This window comes from Bos grunniens, chromosome 18, assembly GCF_055505025.1.
Source record: "Bos grunniens cultivar Pamir isolate PY7600 chromosome 18, Bosgru_T2T1.0, whole genome shotgun sequence".
In the NCBI taxonomy this organism is placed as follows: domain Eukaryota; kingdom Metazoa; phylum Chordata; class Mammalia; order Artiodactyla; family Bovidae; genus Bos; species Bos grunniens.
Window position 1 is genome coordinate 39,247,228 of NC_141182.1, and position 24,558 is coordinate 39,271,785.

A 24,558-nucleotide genomic window follows, 5' to 3' on the forward strand; every position below is an offset into this window, starting at 1 on the left:
GTCAAGTGCTCACACGTTTCATTCTCACAAACTGCATCTCTAGTACTGGCAGTCATCTTACAATTGTGAACTGTTTTTATCATCACAAGAGTTTATTTCACCCAACCCGTCTCCAGGATTGGAAAAGCAGCCCCCTAATAGAGTCTAAACGATGGTGGTTATTCATCCACTTTTCACTCTCCCAAGAGAGCTTTCAGACATTCTCTGCTACTCTTGATTTTGGAGTGAAAATGCGTTTCCTAGTATTATTTTCCTTGTACTTGCAAGAGACTTCTGCTGTAGAACATAGAATGTTTCTGCAGAAGGAAATCTTGGACAAAAAGAATTCTATTTATCCAAGCCAGTTCTGCAAATTCTGAGTCTATGTGCCGATAACTAGAGGAAGTATGTCACCACAGTGGAAAGGCTGCACTCGAGCCAGGCTTCCTGGGTTCACATCTTGTTTCTCCCACCCTGGGCAACCGACTCATCCTCCACGCAGCCCAGTTTCCTTCCAAGGATTGTTATGAGGATGAAAATAATACAAATCATATAGAATATTAGAACAATGCCTGGTATTGGCTGCCAGATTAATAAAGATAGAGACACACAGGCATTATGTGAGGCCCGAGAAAGTAAGTACTTTCGCCTTTAGAGCCAGTTTATAAAAAGTAAGAGAACTGAAGAACATGTGAAATGGAACCATGGGAGTGTGATCATCAAAATCCAGAATTGGGAGGCTACAGGATAAACAACTCAGGTTTTACAACAAAGACATGAGAAGATTGAGGGGAGAGAATAAGGAGGAAGTGGGAGAGGGCCACTTTGGAGAGGGGAAGTGAGAATAGACCAGGGAGATACTGTGATTACCAGGCAGGGCAAAGGCAGACCCCTCATGGTTCACGATCCTGAATTTAAGCTGAGATGCAGTCAACAAGGTTATGTGATTTCTCCAGCTGTGGTCAGTAGCATGATAAGAAATAGCAAATATGCAAAGGGAGGCATGTTCAAGAATGCTGTTGCCCACCTTATGAACTTCTGTCTCTAACAGTAAGAATTGTTGAATACAAGAGAAAATCCCATGCTTAGAATGCAACTTCTTAAAAATGAACTTAATTCTCTCTTCTCACTGTTGATCAAGTTGATGCATTTTGAACTGTTGAATAGTATAAGGGGGTGTGACTGTTGTTGTTCTTGAGTTGCTAAGTCATGTCCAACTCCTTGCAACCCCTTGAACTGCAGTATGCCAGGCTCCTCTGTCCTTCACCATCTCCCTGAGTTTGCTCAAATTCACGCCCGTTGAGATGTACCGTGTTCCAGAGCAAAAGACTTACCGCAGAATTTCTACATTGTTGTTCTTTGGAAAAACAGCAGGATAGTTATCTTTAATTTGTCTTTTCTTGATTATCACATACTTGAAAGTAGTGATAATTTTATAGACTTCCAGCTAGAGTTTTATCCAAAACGTTAACTTCTGCATTGGCCTCCAAACAGATGCCTTTTCAGACCAAGATGCCAATTATGAAAGAAATGGAAACAATTCTCATTCATGTGGGAAGCCCAAGAGGACAAAAAGAGAAGTCATAAGACCGAGAAGCAAAGTGACCTCAGGTAATGTGACATCAGTTGCTGCCTTAACGGATGCACGAGACTGAATTAATGCTGAAATGTGTCGTCATAGCACGGTACTCAGTAAATATCCTTTACATTCTGTTTTGTCTGATCTTAGTATTGCAGACTTTGCTTTCATTTTATATAGGTCTGTTTTCTTGGTATTTTTTTTTGGCCATCCTCTTTTCACATATGCTCAAATAAAAGACAATTTTCCCCCCTACAATGTTTTCCATCAAAAAAGTCTTCTTAAAATCCATGTAAAGTCTTTCAAATCACAGTATGCTCAATTTTTTATTTTTGAAAAATACTATTTCTTTCAGTGACGTCAGTTGGTATCAGTGTGGGCTGATTACAGAGATCGCCTGACAGAACCGGTAAAAAGAGAGAGAAATTTAAAGTGGATCGAGTAATATTCTTAGGGGTAGGAGCTCACAGCTTCAAGGCTTAGGTGTCCTTGTCAACTAGCCCCTTAAGTTTCCTTTAAAAAAAAAAAGCAATTCAGAAAGTGTTCTTTAAAATACAAGAAAGAGAGTATTCTTGTAGAGACATTTTCTCATCTAGGGAGAATATATTTCTAAAGAACAAATGTAAAAATCAACTTTTCTGAATGCTTTGTAAATGGGTGCTTGTGAGGGGAAAATGTAGTGATATAATTAGATGAAAGTAAAGATGAGATATTTTGGAAAACTTAATTCTGAAATTTCTTCTGGTTATAATTAAAGCAGTGATGTTCAAGATGTATTTGAGAAGTTTGGATAAAACTATGTCTTGAAATTTGAGTTTCAGGGGAGCAAAGCCTCTAAATTTATATACTACTTTGTATGAAGTGATTTTAACTATTCCTTTGTAAAACTAAATTATTAAGTGTACATTTGATGTTTCACATATACCCTTCAAGTTTATATCATCAAATTTGCTCAAAAATAACTTTTAAAAAAATGTCCTCATTGAGAAAAGAGGAGATTGTCTTGTGTTTTTTCGATGTGTGGGCCTTTAAAAAACTTGGTGTCACTTTAAGTTTCATGTAAATGTATCTAATTACTCAGAATATTTTTATAGTCAGTTATCTTCTCCTTTTTTTTCCCATTATTTTTGGCTGTCCTGGGTCTTCGTTGCTGCACAGGCTTTTCTCTAGCTGCAGAGAGTGGAGGCTGCTCTTGGTTGCCGTGCGTAGGCTTCTCACGCGGGGGCTTCTCTTGCTAAGGAGCACAGGCTCTCGGGTGCACAGCTTCAGTAGCTGTGGTGCGTGGGCTCAGTAGCTGTGGTGCAGGGGCTTGGCCACCTCGTACCCGGGTCCTCGATCCCAAAGCAGGGATCGAACCGGTGTCTCCTGCATTGGCAGGCGGATTCTTTACCACTGTGCCGCCAGGGAAGCCCTGGCTTTCTTTAAGTAACAGAGGTCATTCTTGCCTTGCTCTGTGCTTTCTTGTTCTAATGCTTCCTTGTTACTTTTGCCTTTATTGAAATTTTGTTTTTCAATGGTTTTTTAATTCCTTATCTTCAAGAAGTTGTGTCAACATTCTTATGCCTTTGTTTTGCTAATTGTCAGACTCAGGAATGTTTGAACTCTCATCTGGTTAAAGGAACATAGTACAGGTTAATTTCCATGCCCCCACCCTCACTCCCTAGACCTTGTTAGTATAACTGTGGATTTTATTCAAGTTATAGTTATATTCAATAATTATATTATACAATGTCAACTTTAAAAGGAGAACAACATGAAAGTTGTGAGTTTAGTTTTTCTTCGGGGCAAAATAAGGACTGTAGCCCAGGAGACAGCATCTCAGATAGTTTTAAGAAACTGTGTCGAAGAGGTAGGGGGCAAGATCAGTATATGTGATTTTGGTGAAAGGGAAGAACATGCAATCAAGCACATATTTTTTTTTTCTTTTGCAGAAGGTTTCTGCCAGCAACAAGAGTAGTCATCACCAGGAAGGATTTTAGTGTTTTTTTTTTTTTTTTTTTTAACATGAGGAGATATAAGAATTGGGCTCATAAAATCAATTTGCAAAAATATCTAATTGTCTGAAGACCTGCCAGTTTTTCCCAGAGCACAGAGTGCCTCATTTCTGCTCTCCATCCTGAACTCCTTTCAGTGGGTATGGAAAATCAGCAGCTGCACATGATTTAATCCTTGTAGATGGCAGTTTGCCAATTTGTAATTGACAAGAACTTCTCTTAAGAATAGTTTTTTCATGCTTTTATCACAGCCAGGTATCCAACAATCATTTAGAACTTATTTCTATTTTAACTGGTTTTGTATTTGTCACCAACCACTTGGTACCATGACTTCACACTTCTAGCTATTAATTTCTTTTTTTTTTAAGTTCATTTATACATTTATTAACCTCCACTTGCTCTAAATCAGAAGCCATACTAAGAACTGGGGATCCCAAGAATAAAACAAGGTATTCCTGCTCTTGAGCAGCTCTCAGTGTTGAGTTTTATTTGCAAAAATGTAATATTTTAAGCCATCATTAATTCACAATTGAAGTAGGCACTTACTCATGCTGCTGCTGCTGCTGCTGCTAAGTCGCTTCAGTCGTGTCCGACTCTGTGCAACCCCATAGACGGCAGCCCACCAGGCTCCCCCGTCCCTGGGATTCTCCAGGCAAGAACACTGGAGTGGGTTGCCATTTCCTTCTCCGCTAGCTATTAATTTCATCTCGCCTCTATTCCAGTTATTTTTTCACGAAAGATCTATTGGAAACTTGTGAATAATCAAAAGGGGTCTTTCTTGTCCCTTCCCAGTGTTGTTGTTCAGTTGCTTAGTCGTGTCCAATTGTTTGTGACCCCATGGACTACAGCTCGCCAGGAGGCTTCCCTGTCCTTCACCATCTCCGGGAGCTCACTCAAACTCATGTCCATCGAGTCAGTAAGGCCATCCAGCCATCTCATCCTCTGTCGTCCCCTTCTCCTCCTGCCTTCAGTCTCTTCCAGTGTCAGGGACTTTTCTAATGAGTCAGTTCTTTACATCAGATGGCCAAAGTATTGGAGCTTCAGTTTCAGCATGAGTCCTTCCAGTGAATGTTCAGGACTGATTTCCATTAGGATTGACTGGTTGGATCTCCTTGCAGTCCAAGGGACTCTCAGGAGTCTTTTCCAGAACCACAGTCCAAAAGCATCAATTCTTTGACACTCAGCCTTCTTTATGGTCCAACTCTTACATTCATACATGACTACTGGAGCTTTGACTACACAGACCTTTGTCGACAAAGTAATGTCTCTGTTTTTTAATATGTTTTCTAGGTTTGTCATAGCTTTTCTTCCAAGGAGCAAGCGTCTTTTAATTTCATGGCTGCAGTCACCATCTGCAGTGATTTTGGAGTCCAAAAAAATAAAGTCTCTCACTGTTTCCATTGTTTCCCCATCTATTTGCCATGATCTGATGGGACCAGATGCCATGATCTTAGGTTTTTGAATGTTGAGTTTTAAGCCAGATTTTTCACTCTCTTCTTTCACCTTCATCAAGAGGCTCTTTAGTTCCTCTTTGCTTTCTGTCATAAGGGTGGTGTCATCTCCATATCTGATGTTATTGATGTTTCTCCTGGTAATCTTGATTCCAGCTTGTGCTTCATCCAGCCTGGCATTTCTCATGATGTACTCTGCATGTAAGTTAAATTAGCAGGGTGACAATATACAGCCTTGGTGTACTCCTTTCCCAATTTTGAACTAGTCCATTATTTCATATCTGGTTCTAACTGTTGCTTCTTGACTTGCATACAGTTTTCTCAGGAGGCAGGTAAGGTGGTGTGATATTCCTATCTCTTTAAGAATTTTCCATAATTTGTTGTGATCCACACAGTCAAAGGCTTTAGTGTAGTCAATAAAGCAGAAGTAGGTATTTTTATGGAATTCTCTCGCTTTTTCTATAATCCAGCGGATGTTGGCAATTTGATCTCTGGTTCCTTTGCCTTTTCTAAATTTAGCTTGAACATCTGGGAGTTCTCAGTTCATGTACTGTTGAAGCCTGGCTTGGAGAATTTTGAGCATTACTTTGCTAGCGTGTGAGATAAGTGCAATTGTGTGTTAGTTTGAACATTCTTTGGCATTGCCTTTCTTTGGGATTGGAATGAAAACTGACCTTCTCGAGTCCTGTGGCCACTGCTGAGTTCTCCAAAGTTGCTGGCATATTGGGTGCAGCACTTTCACAGCATCATGTTTTAGGATTTGAAATAGCTGGAATTCCATCACTTCCATTAGTTTTGTTCGTAGTGATGGTTTCTAAGGCACACTTGACTTTGCACTCCTGGATGTCTGGCTCTAGGTGAGTGATCACAGCATCGTGGTTATCTGGGTCATTAAGATCTTTTTTCTATAGTTCTTCTGTATATTCTTGCCACCTCTTCTTAATAGCATCTGCTTCTGTTAGGCCCATACCGTTTCTGTCCTTTATTGTACCCATCTTTGCATGAAATGTTCCCTAGGTGTCTCTAATTTTCTTGAAGAGATCTCTAGTCTTTCCCATTCTATTGTTTTCCTCTATTTCTTTGCATTGTTCACTTAGGAAGCCTTTCTTATCTCTCCTTGCTATTCTTTGGAACTCTGCATTCAGATGGATATATCTTTCCCAATGTTAAAGGAAGATTTTCCCCAATTTACTGAGGTAATAGGCTGTTATTCAGTGACTTGTGACAACATTCACTCTAGCAGATAGGAGCTCTGAGGAGCTTTACAAGGGGAGACATTTTTATAGACAGAAATGAGCAGGAGCAAGGGCATTATACTGGGCATTTGCTGATTGGTTAAAACAGGCTTGCTTCCCTTATGTGGAGCCAAGGGAAGTCTTGGAGCCCTGTTATATGTGTTGTGCTGGGCAGGCAGGTGGTGACTAGTTGACCATGGCCTTCCTTCCCTGGGAGAGCCATTTGCTAATGTGGGGCTTAGCATGAGTGACTCCATCTTGGGCCCAATCTGGTTACTTTAATATCAATAAGCCATATGTTAGCAGAGTATACAGTTAAAACATAGGATCAATTGCTGTAACAGAGGTCAAAATGGTAGCTTAACTAAAACAGATGTTCATTTCTTTTTTATATAACAGTGTGAGGAAGAACTTTATGGCTGAAAGGATAGATCATTGGTTTACAGGACCCAAGAGCTTCCTTGTTCTGCCATCAACGTGTGGCATCTATCTCATGTCTATAAAAGCTGTCTTTTCTTCCAGAACTCTATGTTCACATTCTAGCAAATGGGAAGGAGAGACGAGAAAGCTGAGGGGCAGGATACAGGAGGCTGATCTTTTTTTTTTTTTTTCCCCGTAAGGGCATAGCCTGAAAATTGCACCTATTACTTCTTCTCATATCCCATTGGCCAGAACCTGAACTCATGTCTGCACCATAGAGCAGGGAGGACTGGGAAATGTAGTCCTTAGCTGGGCTACCAGGTTCCCATTAAAGAAAGGGAAGACAGAATAGCCAACACACTCTGCAGTGAATGTAATACAATTCTTTCCCCATAGTCTTCTCCTCAAAACTCTGTAGACATCATTCTCTTGGTTTGGTTTTTGTTTTTTTTTTTGCATTTAATGCTATAGTGGAAAAGACTAAGGCTAAGGCTAGCTACCCACCCCGCCTTTTTTCCTGGTAGCCTTTTCCCCCCTATCAGATTGCTTGTATAATTTTTTAAATCCTTGCACTACAGAAATTTTCTTAGCATGCATTTAGATTGCTTTTCACTGATTTTTGCCTAGAATGTGATGTTGCATATATATATCTTTCTCAGTTCAAGAAAATTCTGTTCTGTTCTACCCATTTATCCCTCTCTTTGATTTGCGTTGGTTTAGGCTCTGAGAAATACCAGGTGTCTGTGTGCTCTCCTGCTGGTTTCTGCCCTCCACGTCTTTCCTGTCGTTCTTCTAAGGAAAAGATGGTTTCCTGTTTGCCACTCTTGCTGTTGCATCCTGAAAGAATTCCTGACACTCGCCCTGTGCACCACTGATGTGCCTTTTCCACCTTAGTTCTGCTCTGTGTTACCTCCAGTGTGGATCTTAGTTTTTCTGTAGCATTTCTGGTGTTCTTGAAGTCCTCTAATATAATTTATTTCTCTTTTAATCTCATTCTTATGCATATTACCTTCGATTGGTTTATCTTTAAGACTTTCTGTTTGGTGGCGTGGCCCCCCAAAAAACGACTTTGTCTCGATCAAGGATGTTAAACAGCTTCCTGAAATATTTTTCTGGATTTTGCTATTGATGATTTTTAGAGCTGTCGTTTCCTCTGAGTCCTTTGGAGTCAGTTTCCGGGTTCTAAAGTGCTATTCACAGGCTCCCTTTTATTCTTTGTTTTTGTTTTTTTTTTCCCCCTTAAGGCAAGATCTGTCAAAAGACATTTGTCTAAGACTAAGAATTGGATCACTCTTAAGTTTAGCAGCCCGCTGGTTTTATTTAATGGTTATAACCCCTTCTCAGATCGGCAGATGATGTTCTGGGTCAGTTTCCCATTCCCAGCAAGCTGTCAGCCTAATGGCCCTACTCTGAGGGGATGTTTTTCTCAACTCTGCATATACTGCTTTAACTTTCACATCATGGGATATTATTAAATCCATTCTCCAGATGAGAAAACTAAGTGGTTAAGTCATTTGTTCAAGGCTTCATCATAAGTCGCAGTAAAAGGCAAACCAGCTCTGGACCCCAGGTCTTTGACTCAGAATTCAGTTTCTTCAGTCCTTCTTACTTGTGTTCATCTTGATAGAAAAGCAGGGCAGCTGATCCGAAGAGCATCTCAGAACTGTGTCCTGCCCCAGCAGTAGTGGCTGCAGTGATTTTGCTGCTAAACGTACACACCAGCCTTGTGAACATCAAAGGGAGTGCTCTAAGAAGGCAAAGTGGACTTGCTGTGGTCAGGTCAGTGTGCATGGGTCTAGACACTCATGCTTTGAAAGAAATCAACCTAAGTTCGTAGCAAATAAGCATGGTAATATCCGGATATTGCCTTCAAATAACAGTTTTCTTACTGGAAAAATGTGGAAAGAGAATAAAAACGATAACGGTGATCCGGTAAAATGCTGTAAATGATCATTTCCTAAAGTCTGTCAGAAATATGCTCTGATTTATTGAATAAAAGCTCTTTTTTGGTAAAATTATGAGGCAGATATTTCTGCAGTAATATTTATATTCTGGCAACTTTATGATTGATCTGATTTAATATTTTCATACAGAGGATCTGGGTCTTGGAAGAGTGAGCGAAGGGATGAGACATTAGTAATGTGATGCTTCTGCTCCAGGAATCTGGCTTTCTACAGATCGAGCAACAGTGGGAAATGAGCACTTTGGCTTCCTACATAAAACAATTTGCATTGTTTTCAGAAACAAATAATCTTCAAGCAAAATAGAAATATTTCTATCCTAAGCCGTTCCCTTGAACATAATCAACTCTCTTTTTCCTATAGGAGACACTCGTCTTTCAACCACGCGTCACCAGCCTGCTGAGGCTAGTATGGTAAGTACTTCACCACAGTGCGCATCTTGAAATATGGCTCCCTTTGTTGTTCTTGGTGGGTTCTGCCAGAACTCTCCTCTGTCTCATAGAGGGCTCTGGATATAGGTTTTGAAGAAAGGAAAGTACTTAAGTGCAGCAAAGAATCAGGTCTGGTGGATGCTTTATTAAAGAAAATTTTAAAGCCTCTTTGGGTATGATGTTGGTACAATTATTTGTTGATCGGTTGTTGATTTATTCCCTACTTCATCCCAGAAAGGATTTGTGGCATCTTACCAAAATATATGCCGTGCAATAACATTTAAATAACATTAAAAAAAATTTTTTTTAAGAAAAAAAGAAAGAAATTTGAGTGAAAGGAAAACAGTGGTAGGAACTGCATAATCTATAAAATTTCACCTTCAAGGGACTGCTGTGGCAGTCCAGTAGTTAGGGCTCCATGCTTCCACTGCAGGGAGCTCAGATTTGAACCCTGGTTGGGGAACTAGGATCCCACAGGCTGTGCAGCAAAGCACCGCCCCCCACAAAAATTTACCTTCAAGAAATTTCTCAGCCTTCTTGCCTCTGTGTCCTGCATATTTATATTGTCTAAATAGATGCATATTTACTTGATCTAGTATTAACTGCAAAATATGTGTTTCTAGCAGCATGAAAGAAGGAAAATAGAGATGAAATAAATACCCTTTAAAGCAGCATCTCCCAAATGATGTTCTGTAAAATAACAACCAACATTGCTTAAAAGAAGGAAAACAAGCGAAGGTTTATGCCTGTAGGACTTTTCTGAGCCTTTCAGGTGCCCAGGCCTCACCATCTGCTCTGCGATCACACCCCAGCCCACACCACCGTCATCTCCCATCTAAGCTGTGCATCCACCACCTCTTGGTCCCTTCCTGCCCGTTCCCAACCCAGCAGTGCGAGGAGTCCTTCAGAGCACAATCGGATCACGCCCCTGCACCTCGAAGCCCCGAGTGTCTTCCCCACTCAGACTGAGTAAAATCACCCTGTTGTCAATTGCTTGATGCCAGCGCTGTCCTCACCCCCACCCCCAGGGTCTTCCTGATCACCCCAGTTCCCACTTCTGCTCATCTAGCCTCCTCGTTCCTCAAAGCCAGCAAGCTGTGGCCTCAGGGCCTTTGCACCCCTCTGCTGTCCTTCTCCAGTGTATTGGCAGAGCTTTCTCTCCCTGCTTCATTCAACTGTCAGCAAGAATACCGTTTCCTGACAGCCGAGCACCCTTTCTCTTCATCTGCTTACTTTTTTTTTTTTAATTTTTTTTAACTTGATTCGGTACACAATACAATGTGTATATCTGTCACCACCATGAAAATGGAGGCTCCATGAGGCAAGAACTTGGCTCATTTTGTTCACTGCTGTATCCTTGGTTCCCCAGAACATTAAATAGCACATGCTGCTGCTGCTAAGTCATTTCAGTCGTGTCCGACTCTGTACGACCCCATAGACGGCCTCCCACCAGGCTTCCCTGTCCCTGGGATTCTCCAGGCAAGAACAATGGAGTGGGTTGCCATTTCCTTCTCCTATGCATGAAAGTGAAAAGTGCAAGTGAAGTCACTCAGTCGTGTCCGACTCCTAGCGACCCCATGGACTGTAGCCCACCAGGCTCCTCCGTTCGTGGGATTTTCCAGGCGAGAGTACTGGAGTGGGGTGCCATTACTTTCTCCTACTTAGCACATAGTAGATGCTTAATTATAATTTAGTGAATGAGTGGCAGTGAGCACAGTAATATAAATTGTGGCTCTTAAAGAGGATAATACGGTATGCCACTTTCTCAAGACTGTGCACAGGATCTTTTTGAGAGAAATGCCTGTTAATACCGTACAGGACGTGGGGATTCTGGAGCAATTTTAGAAGCACTTGCCTGAATTATTCATCATTTAGGGAAATCGTATTCAGCCTTCTCCTTGGCGGATTTTTATCTTCTAGTCCAAGACCCTGTGCCATCGCCTCAGTCCGTTTCCTTCCGTGCCACCTGAAGTCACACCACAGGGGGTGTCAGTCACGCCTGCACCTACCAGCCAGCCTCTCCCTCTGACACCAGGGCTCCCCAGGCCTGGATCTGTAACACGTGCTGGAAAAGCTCTGGTAGAAATAACTGCAAGCCCCAAAGAAGACTCACACCCAAGTGTCTTCACCAGTCATCCACAAGTATCCTTACAGAACGCATCTGATCAGGTAAGTGTGGAAAATTGAAGTCACAGCCGGGGACCCTTGTGACCCTGAAAGAGCCCTTTTTGACCCTTTCCTTCTATATGGTGATGTTTCGAGAATATGCTGCTAGGAAGGAGCTGTTTTCACCCTTCTCCCCTGAGCAGAACGTAGGAATGCCTGACAATGATGGGGTTCAGGGCAGACTGCCCCAAAATGTGCCGCTGTGGCAATCTGGATTATTTCAAGCTGAAGACAGTTAAGGCCCAACAGACTCAAGAAGAACTTTTTACTTCCCTCTTCACTGTCTGAAAGAAATTAGATTAGGAGCTCGAACCAGGAAAAGAGCTATTAATGTTACCACAATAAATTTTCTTACATTAGAAACACTTCTCTGCATGGTGTGACAAGCGTGCATTTACCAGACCTTTCCTCTTGCCATCTTTCTGTGAATGTCTTCCTCCACTCCGAAGTCCCAGACCCCTGGCCCCTTATCCTTAGCTCAGGATGGGATCTAAACCTCAGTGGCCTGTGAAACTCCCATCTTTGGGACTCCCATACATATGTAATTATATTTGTTTCTCTCCTGTTAATAGGTTTTATGTTGGCTTAATTATTAGCCCAGCTGAAGAAACTGGAAGGGAAGAAGGGAAAAGGGTTCCTCTCCTAACAGACAAGCCTGTATCCCAATTCAGAGCTAAGCAAGTCTATGGAAATATTCCACAATGGGTTTTATACCCACTTCAGGATTTAATGTCTTATCATTTAATGATATTCTATTTAGTGCTTCAGGCGAGGAGGAAGCCTTATTCACCTGCCCCACTTTTTCAGGAGCAGCAAACCCTTCTGACAGCTCCTCCTACTCAACATCTCAACTCTTTTTTTATGTTTCTTCCCCCTTTGCCCCAAACCTTAAGATGAAGCAAAGCCATCGTGACAGTTTTGACTGAACAAAATTATCCTGCTTCTACCCATTTTTTTTTTAACACAAGCTCTACTTACATGCAAACATTTCCCTGCTAAAGAGGAATCCTGTTTACTCTGAATCTGCACTCAGTGTTAATGGAAGCTAGATGTTCACTATTGTCTCTGCTGGCATTGTGTTCCCCTGGGGAGAAACTGACCTACAGTCGTTTCAACAGACATGTTTTCTTTAAACAAAGGGAAATCTGAAGTGTAGACTCCCCAGGAGTCTACAAATAAATGACTATAAATATTAAGAGAATTTAGTAGCGTTGCTGAATACCAGGTTACTATAACAAAGCTAATTGTACTTTTACAGATCAGTAACATTCAGTTAGCAATTTAGATAAAGAAAAAAGATATAATAGCCAAGTATGTAGGAGCACAGATAACAAAGTGTTAGTCACTCAGTGGTATCTGACTCTTTGCAACCCTATGGACTGTAGCCCACCAGGCTCCTCTGTCCATGGGATTCTCCAGGCAAGAATACTGGAGTGGGTTGCCATTTCCTACTCCAAGGGATCTCCCCGACCCCTGTTCAGTTGTATGGTCCGTGAGGGTAGGACCATAGCTGACTGGAAGTGCTCTAACTCCTGAATCTGGCGGCACACAGTAGGCATTTAATAAAGATTTATTGACTGTGATTAAATTAAGCTGTAAGTGGAGTATTCCCTGGTAATTGGACCAAGTCATTGGTATAAACAGAGATTATCTCAGGGTTGGACTTTCAGTTTGAAAGCAGTGACCTCTTAAGCTTTGGGGCAGGTCCAGTGCTCTGGGTTTGTTTTCTCAGAGGTTTTCTGCCTCCACCTCCTGCCAAGTGGTATTTAAGGTACTACCTTCTCAAACATGAACTCTTGAATTGAGGGAAATAAACAGGGTGGGGAACCTGAAAGATTTAATATACTTCCAAATAGAGAAGATTGGGTTTGTTTGTTTGTTTTGGCTGCACCGTGCAGTGTGCATCTTAGTTCCCTGACCAGGGGTCAGTTCTGTGCCCCTGCATTAGGAGCATGGAGCCTTAACCCCTGAATGACCAAGGAAGTCCCTGGAAGAGTTAGTTTTATTTCCATGTGACCCTTTCTTTTTAAAATTTATTTTTAATTACAGGATAACTGTTTTACAATATTGTGTTGGTTTCTGCCTTACATCAACATATATCAGCCATAGGTATACATGTGTCCCCTCTGTTCTGAACATCCCTCCCACCTTCCATCCCACTCCAGCCCTCTGTGTTGTCACAGAACCCCGGTTTGAGTTCCCTGAGTCATACAGCACATTCCCGCTGGCTGTCTCTTTTACACATGGTAGTGTGTGCGCATCCACGCTACTCTCTGCATTTGTCCCACCCTCATTCCCCACCTCCCCATGTCCACAAGCCTGTCCTCTGTGTCTTCATCTCTATCCTTGCCCTGTGAATAGGTTCATCAGTACCATCTTTCTAGATTCCATGCTGCTGCTGCTGCTAAGTCGCTTCAGTCGTGTCCGACTCTGTGCGACCCCAGACACGGCAGCCCACCAGGCTCCGCCATCCCTGGGATTCTCCAGGCAAGAACACTGGAGTGGGTTGCCATTTCCTTCTCCAATGCATGAAAGTGAAAAGTGAAAATGAAGTCGCTCAGTCGTGTCCGACTCTTAGCGACCCCATGGACTGCAGCCTACCAGGCTCCTCCGTCCATGGGATTTTCCAGGCAAGAGTACTGGAGTGGGGTGCCATTGCCTTCTCTGCTAGATTCCATATACACGCGTTAATAGACGGTATTTGTTTTTCTCTTTCTGACTTACTTCACTCTGTATAATAGGCTCTAGGTTCATCCACCTCATTAGCACTGATTCAAATTCATTCCTTTTTATGGTTGAGTAATATTCCATTGTGGTAACTTCCCTGATAGCTCAGCTGGTAAAGAATCCACCAGCAATGCAGGAGATCCCAGTTCAATTCCTGGGTAGGGAAGATCCCCTGGAGAAGGAAATGGCAACCCACTCCAGTATTCTTGCCTGGAAAATTCTATGGACAGAGGAGCCTGATGGGCTACAGTCCATGACGTCCCAAAGAGCCAGACACGACTGAGCGACTAAGCACAATATTCCATTGTATTTATGTACCACAGCTGCTTTATCCGTTCATCTGTCAGTAAACATCTCGGTTGCTTCCATGTCCTTGCTATTGTAAATAGTGCTGTGATGAATATTGGGGTACATGTGTCTTTTTCAGTTATGGTTTTCTCAGGGTATATGTCCATAGGTGAGATTATTGGGTCGTATGGTAGTTTTATTCTAGTTTTTTAAGGAATCTCCGGACTCTCTTCCATAGTGGCTGTATCAATTTACATTTCCCTTTTCTTCATATCCTCTCCAGTGCAAGAGGGTTCCCTTTTCTTCACACCCTCTCCAGCGTTTGTTTGCAGATTTTTTGGTGATGGCCATTCTGACCCGTGTGAGGTGGTAGCTCATCATAGTTTCGATTTACATTTCTCTAATAATGAGTGATGTTGAGCATCTTCTCTTGTGTTTATCAGCCATCTGTATGTCATCTTTGGATAAATGTCTGTTTAGGTCTTTTGCCCACTTTTTGATTGGGTTTGTTTTTCTGGTATTGAGTTGCATGAGCTGCAGGAATATTTTGGAAATCAATTCTCTGTCAGTTGCTGCATTTGCTATTTTTTCTCCCATTTGGAGGGTTGTCTTTTCACCTTGTTTATAGTTTCCTTTGCTGTGCAAGAGCTTTTAAGTTTAATTAGATCCAACTTGTTTATTTTGGGGTTTTTTTTTGCATTACTCTAGGAGGTGTGAGCCTCACTTTTGATCATGGCATAAGACTTCAGCTTATTCTTATAAGTCTTATTTCCAGCTTCATTTATCCTTGGATCTGTCATTGTATAACCTGGTTATCTATTTTCTCTACTGTATAAAGAGGTGAAAATAAATTATATCTATTTGCAGAACAGCTTGTGAAAGTATCGATAGTAATTGTTGTGGAGAGTCTGATTCGTAGAGTTTGTAATAGTATCAAAAGTCAACTCTTGTTAAAACAATGGCTCAAATTACTAAAATGCAGTAATTTTATATAAATAATTTTGAGAAAACTCTTTGTTCTCAATAGATCATAGATGAGATAACAGGGAACTTCAGCAAAGCAGTTCTTGGTTTGCGAGCTCACAACAAACTGCAGAAAGCTTGCGAGATCCTCGAGGGACTGGCAGCCTTTATCCCAGGATTTTCTGAGTCAGCTCAGGTAAGCAGAGGGCGACTTGGCGGGGGGAAGGTATGAAGAGGAAATGAAAAAGAGAAAAATAATAATAAAATAGAAAATAGATCATCTGGAGATTGTGCCTTGTGCAGAATTTAACATTATAAAAGTATTTTGTGGCGATTCAAATATTAGCAGGTGTTTGAAATACCTTCAGATTGGAAGATTGTAAATAATCGGTGACATTCTCAGAAATGCTGTGTTTATTTTCTTTTGTCTGTTTATCAGGTACTGCCTTTCTGATACATCTGTTAGGAGAAATCATGGGAGACAAAAATAGATCCACTTCTTGAGGTAGATAGAGACGGACATCCCTGAAGCAGGCATCGAAAACCCCGTGATGTCTGTATTTATGGCAGCCATCTTTGCCAGTGTTACTTCCCCCTGACTGGTCATGCCTCTCTTCTACTTCTTACACGTTAGTAATTAAGGTGGTAGGATTAGTGAGAATTTTAAATTCTTCTTTTCCATTTCCTATATTTTAAAATATTCTGCTATAAGCACATAGGTGCAGTCTGGGTTGGTTTATTTAGACTTTTTAATTACATAAATAGTGTGTGCTTATTACTCAAAAATCAGAACAAAAACATTAAGTAAGAAATGGAAACCTTCACTATCTTGGTCCTTCTTGCCAATCTCATTCTCTAGATGTTACTCTCTGTAATTTGTTATGCGTAACCCTCCAGACTTTTGTCTATATGTACACAACTTTGCCAAAGAAGGCAATGGCACCCCACTCCAGTACTCCTGCCTGGAAAATCACACAGATGGAGGACCCTGGTGGGCCGCAGTCCATGGGGTCACTAAGAGTCGGACACAACTGAGCGACTTCACTTGCACTTTTCACTTTCATGCATTGGAGAAGGAAATGGCAACCCACTCCAGTGTTCTTGCCTGGAGAATCCCAGGGATGGCGGAGCCTGGTGGGCTGCCGTCTCTGGGGTCGCACAGAGTCGGATACGACTGAAGCGACTTAGCAGCAGCAGCAGCACACCACTTTGCTATTTTGTGTTAACAAAAATGGGGTTAAATTATTAATATATACATTTTTCTGCTTCTTAATGTTTTTTCTTAGTACTCTGTCATGGATATCTTTTCATAGCAGCATACAGACATGAACTCACTATTCTTGACGCTCATTTGAATATTTTTCATTTGTTTACCCTTGCGAACAGCATATCCATGAACATCCATGTACCTACATCTTTGAGTGCTTATGCAAACATGCCTCTGGGATAGAGAGCGAGAAATAGAATTGATGGACTCTTAAATTTTTAATCAATGACAAAATCGCCCTCCTAAAAGGCACCATTTTACATTCTCACAAGCCACGTCCTCACACTCTCACTTTTGCCAATTTAAAGGCTTAGAAAAGAAAGAAAAGCATTTTATTGATCTGTAAGGAGGTCAGACATCGTTTTATATATTTATTGGCCATTTTTATTTGTCCTCTGAATTGCTTCTGTATGTTCTTCACTCATTTTTCCCCTTTGGGTTTTTTGGTCATTTTCTTATTTATTAAGAATAAGAGAGCTTTACTATTAACTTTTGTTATATAAGTTGCTGATATTTGAGCAACATGTCTTTTTAATTTTGTTGCATTTTTTATTTTGCAGAGGTCTTTAATATACGTAACTTTGAAAATAACATTTCAAAACAAAAATTGTTATAACTGCAGTGAATATTCACTAAATATCTGTCAGCTAGCTTCACCTTATTAGTTGACTTTTTTTTTTTACTTGCAAACAACCCACAGAAAGGAAAATTGGTGTTTTCTGTTTCATTTAGAAATTCTCCTTGATCTCCCTTTTAAGTCTATCTTCAGTGCTTTGGAGGCCTAAGTACAGAGTGATAGTCTACTTGGTATTTCTGTCAGCATTGCTCTTTTCCTCAGCATTTCTTTTTCTTTTTAAGCTTCTGTTAATTAGATATTTGATCTGCTTATCACAGTGAAAAGGGTTGTGTTGGTTCCTTAGAATAACCAGAAACACACATCCTCCTTTAGATAACGTGTAACAATATATCTTCCTTCCCTGCCAAGTTGTAATATTGCTTCTTATAAAAATGCATTGGAAGTGTGTGAAGAACACAGAACTCCTTATAAGGAGAACCCAGGTTTAAAGTGGTCATAAACAGTGCAGGGATGTGTATGTGTCTGCTGAAATTCCAGGTCAGGGTCATCAATACCCTTACAGACCTGAATGAGCAGCTTCTGCAGAGCCCATTTCTGAATAGCAGCAACCCAGGCTCCAGAACACCTGTGACCATCTGCCTCCTCCACTCCCTCAACAACGTAATGAAAGCTGGTGAAGCAAGTCGGCCAAGACATGGGCATCACGTCGAGCAGGTGGGTACAGTGTGTGCCAGTGGCCAACTCCGTTTAGAGACCTTTTCATCTTGACAGATCAGGCATCGACATGGCCTTTCCCTAGACCTCTAGCTGCTGCTGCTGCTGTCGCTTCAGTCGTGTCCGACTCTGTGCAACCCCATGGACGGCAGCCCACCAGGCTCCGCCATCTCTGGGATTCTCCAGGCCTCTAGAGAGCCCAGCTAAACAGGCACCACTCAGGAGACTGCTCCGTCAAGCCTGCTCCCAGTCTTCTCTCCGCCCCAGCACTGAGCCAAGAATGCCTAGTGCTGAAATCCAGTGAATTCAGTGAAGGGTTTGGCATATAATAAACATTCCACTAAATACATTATTTTTACCCTTCACATAGAAAGCTGTTCAACATCACTCGTCACTAGGGAGCTGCGCATCAAACCACCATGAGATCCCACTTCACACCTAGACAGACAGACAATAACAAGTGTTGGCAAGGAGGCAGAGAAACTGGAATGCTTATATGTTTTTGGATTGTAAAATGATGCAGCCACCTTGGAAAACGGTTTGACAGTTCCTCAAAATGTTAGAAAGAGAATTACCATGAGGCTTAGTAGCTTTATTCCTTGGTATGTACCCTCATAGGTCCACACAAAATCTTGTACCCTCGTGTTCATAGCATTGTTCAAATAGCCAGGTAGCCCAAAGAATGGGAACAGTGCAGTGTCCATGGTCTGATGATGGGTAAGTAAAGTGTGGCATGTCCTTACTGATGGAATATTACCTAGCAACAACAACAAAAATGAAGTACTGATACAAGCTACCACATGGATGGACCTTGAAAACACTATGCTAAGTAAAAGCAGCCAAACATAGAAGATCACAGTTCCATTTATGTGAAATGTCCTGAAGAGGCAAGTCTGTTGACACAGAATGTGGTTTAGCAGTTGCCTCCTGCTAAAGTAACTCCTTGAGGGTAGGAGGGAAAAGGAGGGACAGAGGATGAGGTAGTTCACTGGCATCACTGACTCAGTGGGCATGAGTTTGAGCAAACTCTGGGAGATAGTGAAGGACAGGGAAGCCTGGCGTGCTGCAGTCCGTGGGGTCACAGAGAATCGGACATGACTTAGCGACTGAACAACAAAAGGTAACTACCAGTGGGAGTGGGGGCTGGGATAGCAGAATGGACAGTGGCTGCCACTGGGTGCTGGGTTTACTTTAGTGAAGGTGAAAACGTTCTACAATTAGATCGTAGTTATAGTAGCACAGCCCTGAGAATATAAAAAACACTGAATTATATACTCTAAATGGGTGAATTATATGCGTAATTTCATTGCAAAAAAAAACTTTAGAAAACATTCATCATAAGCAGGTCTCGGGCAGCTTATGTCATGGAGCAAAGAAATAGTTCCCTGGGTGGCCCTCTTAGTTGATGCAAAGGATGATGCGTCCTTAGCTAGATGGCAAGTGCTCTCCGTGGGTCCTTCCAGTGAGTGTCACCTTTCATTTCATCACTGTCAAGGTCCTTGTCCCCTTTTCCTCCCTCTCAAACTGTTGTCTGACTAACACAGTACACCGAGGTTACACGAGCCACCTGGTATTGATGTTTCTCTCTAAACGCAGGTAGAAAATATGCTGAAAATGTCCTTGCTGAGCCTTGGGAGGATCCAGGAGGCGTTTCTGCAGCGGAATCGATGTGCTGAGCCTGAGGTGACTCTGACCTCTTCCACTGCCGTCCTGATGCTGAGCAGGTAACAGGAGGGAGTTTCGTTTTAGGCTTTGGACTTATAGGGAACAAAGAGCAATTGATTTCCATTCAACTTCTTTTTCTCTAGGCAAAACATATCAACGTTGCCTCTGAGCTCTTTCACCCTCGGTGACCCAGCCCCTGTGAGGTTAGGCTTTCCATCGGCGTCTGCCCTGGAGGAGCTCTTGAAAAAACACCCAGGAGTTGATGTCCAAGTGAGTATGAAATTGATTCTGATCAGAACGAACATGGGATGTGAAAGTGTAGGCTGAGAAGACAGAATGAGAGAAAGTCATGTGTGCTAATTTCTATTTCACGCTGGCAGGAATGGAGGACTCTTAAACATGACCCCTGCTAGAGGTTGGGAGCATTAAACAGACTTCTAGGTTTCACTACGCTTTTGGGTTATGATTTGAACTGATCTGAACTCTTCAGTTTTTATACAAAACTGGAAATCTCTAAATAATCATCAACTCAGTGTACCAACCTAGTCATGTCAGCATATTTAATTTCTTTCGGCAATCACCTAACAAACGGAAGTAAGATTGTAGCCTTATCCTGGAGAGCAGAATTCTTACTTCCTAGTAAAATGAATCCTCCAAGTACTGAGGTGAAACAAAAATAGTAATAATTCCGAGGGTCTCAAGCAAATGATTCACCTTTAATTAGCTGCTTATTCCTTGTAGAATGTTATAATGACAAATATTTCAAATGCTAGTCAGGGGAAATCCCGGCATTTACTTTGATATCCGATCCCCTATTACCTACAAGTGTGTTATTTATAAATTTGTGGGCAGTTGAAGAAGCTGAAGTGTTCTTGTCTCTAGGTAACAGGACTGGCTTTCAATCCCTTCAGAGACTTTGACAAGAAGAAGATTGTTGGAAGCATCGGGAGTGTGTTACTAAGCTCTAATCATAAACTGCTCCAAGTCCATGACTTAATGGAGGATATTGAGGTATGACTTGATTATTAGGGAATAAAAAAGAAGGAAATTGGATCCTGGAGAATAGGATGGGAATTTACAGCAACTGAAGGGAATCATTTTAGACTTAATGGGCATGCTGTTGTTTTGTTATTCACGTCATTACTTAGGATTCTACAGAGAGACCCCCTCACACTTGGGAGAAAGCATTTTAGGTCTGAGACTATATACTTCCTTGTAGATCCCTGGCACCGTGTTACCTGCTAGCATTCACAGAGGAAGACCTAGCAGGTTCTACTCCATTATCATGAAGAAGGCGTCTGAAAAGCAGCCATCGACGAACCCTCTTAAACTTGGAAATTAATGAACTGTCTCTTATTCTAGATCATGCTCTGGAGAAATACGAGCGTGGAAACCCACCGCACCAGCCTCAACATGAGCACAGACCACTTTACTATCACGGTGAACGTCACCTCCCTGGAGAAGTCCCTGATGGTGTGCATAGAGCCTGAAGGCCCCCTGTCACTGACACTCCACCTGGGGTTCCAGCACCAGCCCAACCTCACCCACTTCCACCTGCCGAAGGAGAAGGTGTCGCAGAAAGGTAAGCCCCAACCAGATGCCAGAAACTTTAGAATGCATGTTGTTCTTTTTTTTTTTTAACTTTTTATTTTGAGATAACAAAATACAACTGAGATCATTCACATGCAGTTATAAAAAGTAAAACCCAGAGATCTTACGTGCCTGCTGCCCACTTTCCCTAATGATTACTCCTGCGTAACCGCGGTTCAGTGTCACAACCGGGAAGTGACACTGACCCAATGCATTGATTTCCCTGGATTTCGCCAGTTTTACCAGCATTCTTGTAATCACTTTTCAAGTGACTCTTCCTGTTAAACAGGGCTGCTGAGCCAGCACCTCTCACTGGTGGCTGGCCAGCTACAAATTGTGTCTGCATCACCAGCAGGCTCTTTGCTGATTCCGAGCATGTCCTCTGTCCTCCTTGCTGATCTTGGCAATAATATGTCCTCAGAAACTGGAAGGGATCTTGGAGATCCTTCGGTTCAGATTTTGTGTTTGAAAGATGAGAAAACTAGCTTGTCTGGGTGACCTGCCTTGGCCCTTAGCAGCCAGCTGGTGACAAAGCCAGGCCCGAAACCCAGCCTCCAGTGTGCAGACCAGGACCTGGAGCTGCTCTTTGCCTGCCCACGTGTCGCCCTTGGGTTTCTCTTGTTACCAAGGTTCTCTTGTTATCATTTTGAGGTGTGATTATTTCATTTTTCTAAAACTCATAATACATTCTAATTCCTTAGACCAAAATCTTCATTTATCAAAAACATATAATTTTTTTTTTAATGGAACAGGAGTCATCCAGAACCCCAGATTATATCACCGGTCATTTTCTTTAAACAACCATTTGTGATGCGAGGCTTCTTGTTTCCCATTTGTAAAATAATAACAATAATAGACCCTTCTGAAGAAAGGTTCTGATGGTATTTTTGTCCTCTTTGAAAGGCGGCTAAGCACTTTTGTTTGTTCTCAGATGAGGAATACACATGGGTGCTGACGCCAGAGAAACTGCGGTATGGGGTCGGCACCTACTACGTAACAGCTGTGTTGGATAAAAGCAAAGAGGGCACTCAGCGGACGCCCACCCTGCTCTCGGTGGTCACTGCCGTCACTCAGTGCTATTTCTGGGACAGCCTCAACAGCATGTGGAAGAGCAGTGGATGCCAGGTCGGAAGCTGCCCACCTCTTTTTTTTTTTTAATATTGTTTTCATTGAAATATGGAGAAGGCAGTGGCACCCCACTCCAGTACTCTTGCCTGGAATCCCATGGACGGAGGAGCCTGGTAGGCTGCAGTCCATGGGGTCACTAAGAGTCGGACACGACTGAGCGACTTCACTTTCACTTCTCACTTTCATGCATTGGAGCAGGAAATGGCAACCCACTCCAGTGTTCTTGCCTGGAGAATCCCAGGGACCGGGGAGCCTGGTGGGCTGCCGTCTCCGGACACGACTGAAGTGCCTTAGCAGCAGCAGCAGCATTGAAATATGATTGCTTTACAATATTGTGTTGGTTTCTGCTGTACAACAAAGTGAATCAACCATATACACATATCCCCTTCCACTCCCCTCTCTAATTCATCACAGAGCACTAAGCCTGAGCTTCCTATGCTTCACAGCAGGTTCCCGCTAGTATCTGTTCACACATGGAAGTGTGTATGTGTTAAGTTGCTTCAGTTGTGTCCAACTCTTTGTGACCCAGTGGACTACAGCCTGCCAGTCTCCTTAGGCAAGAATACTGGGGTGGGATGCCATGCCCTCTTCCAGTATCTTCCCTGGAAGCATATATATGTCAGTCCTAATCTCCCAATTTGTCCCCTTCGCCCCCTGTGCCCACATGTCCATTCTCTGCATCCGCATCTCTAGTCCTGCCCTGGAAATAAATTCATCAGCACCATTTTTCTAGATTCCACATACATGTGTTAATATGTGATATTTGTTTTTTTCTTTCTGATTAACTTCACTCTGTATGATAGACTCTAGGTCCATCCACATCTCTACAAATGAACCAGTTTTATTCCTCTTCGTGGCTGAGTAATATCTGTTGTATATATGTACCATGTCGTCTTTTCTATTCATCTGTCTTTGGACATTAGGTTGTTTCCATGCCCTGGCTATTGTAAACAGTGCTGCAATAAACACTGGTGTACGTGTGTCCTTTTGATTTATGTTTTCTCAGGGTATATGCCCAGGAGTTAGATTGCTGGGTCATATGGTAGTTCTAGTTTTAGTTTTTTAAGGAACCTCCACACTGCTCTTCACAGTGGCTGTATCAGCTTACATTGCCACCAGAAGTGTATGAGGGTTCCCCTTCCTCCACATCCTCTCCAGTGTTTATTGTTTGTATATGTTTTGATGATGGCCATTCTGACCAAAGTGAGGTGACACCTTATTGCAGCTTTGATTTGCATTTCTCTAATTAGTCGGGTTTTCCTGGTGGCTCAGATGGTAAAGAATCTGCCTGCCAGGGCAGGAGACACAGGTTCGGATCCCTGGGTCAGGAAGATCCCCTGGAGAAAGAACCGGCAACCCACTCCAGTATTGCCTGGCAAATCCCATGTATGGAGGAGCCTGGCAGGCTACAGTCCATAGGGTCACAAAAGAGTCAAACACAGTTTAGAGACTAAACAACAACAATTAGTGATGTTGAGCTTCTTTTCATGTGTCTCTTGGCCATCTGAATGTCTTTGGAGAAATGTCTGTTTAGGTGGAAGCTGCCCAATCCTGCCTCTCTCCCATTTCAGCTGGCAATAAACTCAGTGCCCCTGTCACCTCGTTTGGGATGGCCCAGAAAGAAAAAGCATCGGAAGGGAGATAAATCAGCCTAGATAAAAGGGGGAGGTGTGTGTGGTGGGCTGGGAGAGCATGTCCCTTCTGAGCAAGCTTGTGCTTTAGATTTTTTTTTCCTTTTTTTCCTATTTCACTGGGTCTTCATTGCTGCACACGGGCTTTCTCTAGTTGCAGCGAGCGAGGGCTGCTCTTCATTGCAGTGTTCAGACTTCGCATTGCAGTGGCTTCTCTTGTCGGGAATTACAGGCTCTAGGCGCGTGGGCTTCAGGAGTCGCAGCACATAGGCTCAGTATTTGTGCACAAGGGCCCAGTTGCTCTGTAGCATGTGACATCTTCCTGGCCCAGGGATTGAACCCGTGTCCCCTGCATTGGCAGGCAGATTCTTATGCACTCTGCTGCTGCTGCTAAGTCACTTCAGTCGTGTCTGACTCTGCGACCCCATAGACAGCAGCCCACCAGGCTTCCCCGTCCCTGGGATTCTCCAGGCAAGAATACTGGAGTGGGTTGCCATTTCCTTCTCCAGTGCATGAAAGGGAAAAATGAAAGTGAAGTCGCTCAGTCATGCCTGACTCTTCATGACCCCATGGACTGCAGCCCACCAGGCTCCTCCGTCCATGGGATTTTCCAGGCAAGAGTACTGGAGTGGGGTGCCATCGCCTTCTCCACTTATGCACTCTACTACCAGGGAAGTCTTTAGATTTGTGCTTTAGATTTGTCATTTCTTGCCCAAACATTAGTCCATGGTAAATCTGACAAGGTACATAAAATAAGGCAAGTGGTACATGGAAGTTGATCAATTCTGCAAG

At 42.5% G+C, this 24,558-nt stretch overlaps 1 protein-coding gene across 7 annotated transcripts in view; it reads left to right on the top strand.

Moving 5' to 3' along the window:
- The window catches only part of PKD1L3 (polycystin 1 like 3, transient receptor potential channel interacting), an 80,180-nt gene that overhangs the window by 3,548 nt on the left and 52,074 nt on the right, over positions 1-24,558 (top strand). For 6 of the 7 annotated variants that reach the window (XR_015145702.1, XR_015145703.1, XR_015145706.1 and 3 more), the window contains exons 3-12: positions 1,474-1,590; positions 8,983-9,032; positions 10,971-11,219; positions 15,259-15,390; positions 17,576-17,752; positions 19,349-19,476; positions 19,561-19,687; positions 20,300-20,428; positions 20,780-20,999; positions 21,939-22,132. Coding sequence is in view for 2 of the 7 variants with exons in the window: in XM_086351564.1 (XP_086207690.1) it covers positions 1,474-1,590; positions 8,983-9,032; positions 10,971-11,219; positions 15,259-15,390; positions 17,576-17,752; positions 19,349-19,476; positions 19,561-19,687; positions 20,300-20,428; positions 20,780-20,999; positions 21,939-22,132 (1,523 nt within the window). In the remaining 5 variants the exon portion in view is untranslated. Of the gene's footprint in view, positions 1-1,473; positions 1,591-8,290; positions 8,438-8,982; positions 9,033-10,970; positions 11,220-15,258; positions 15,391-17,575; positions 17,753-19,348; positions 19,477-19,560; positions 19,688-20,299; positions 20,429-20,779; positions 21,000-21,938; positions 22,133-24,558 lie in introns of those variants that run through there. The other variant, XR_015145705.1, reaches the window with a different exon arrangement.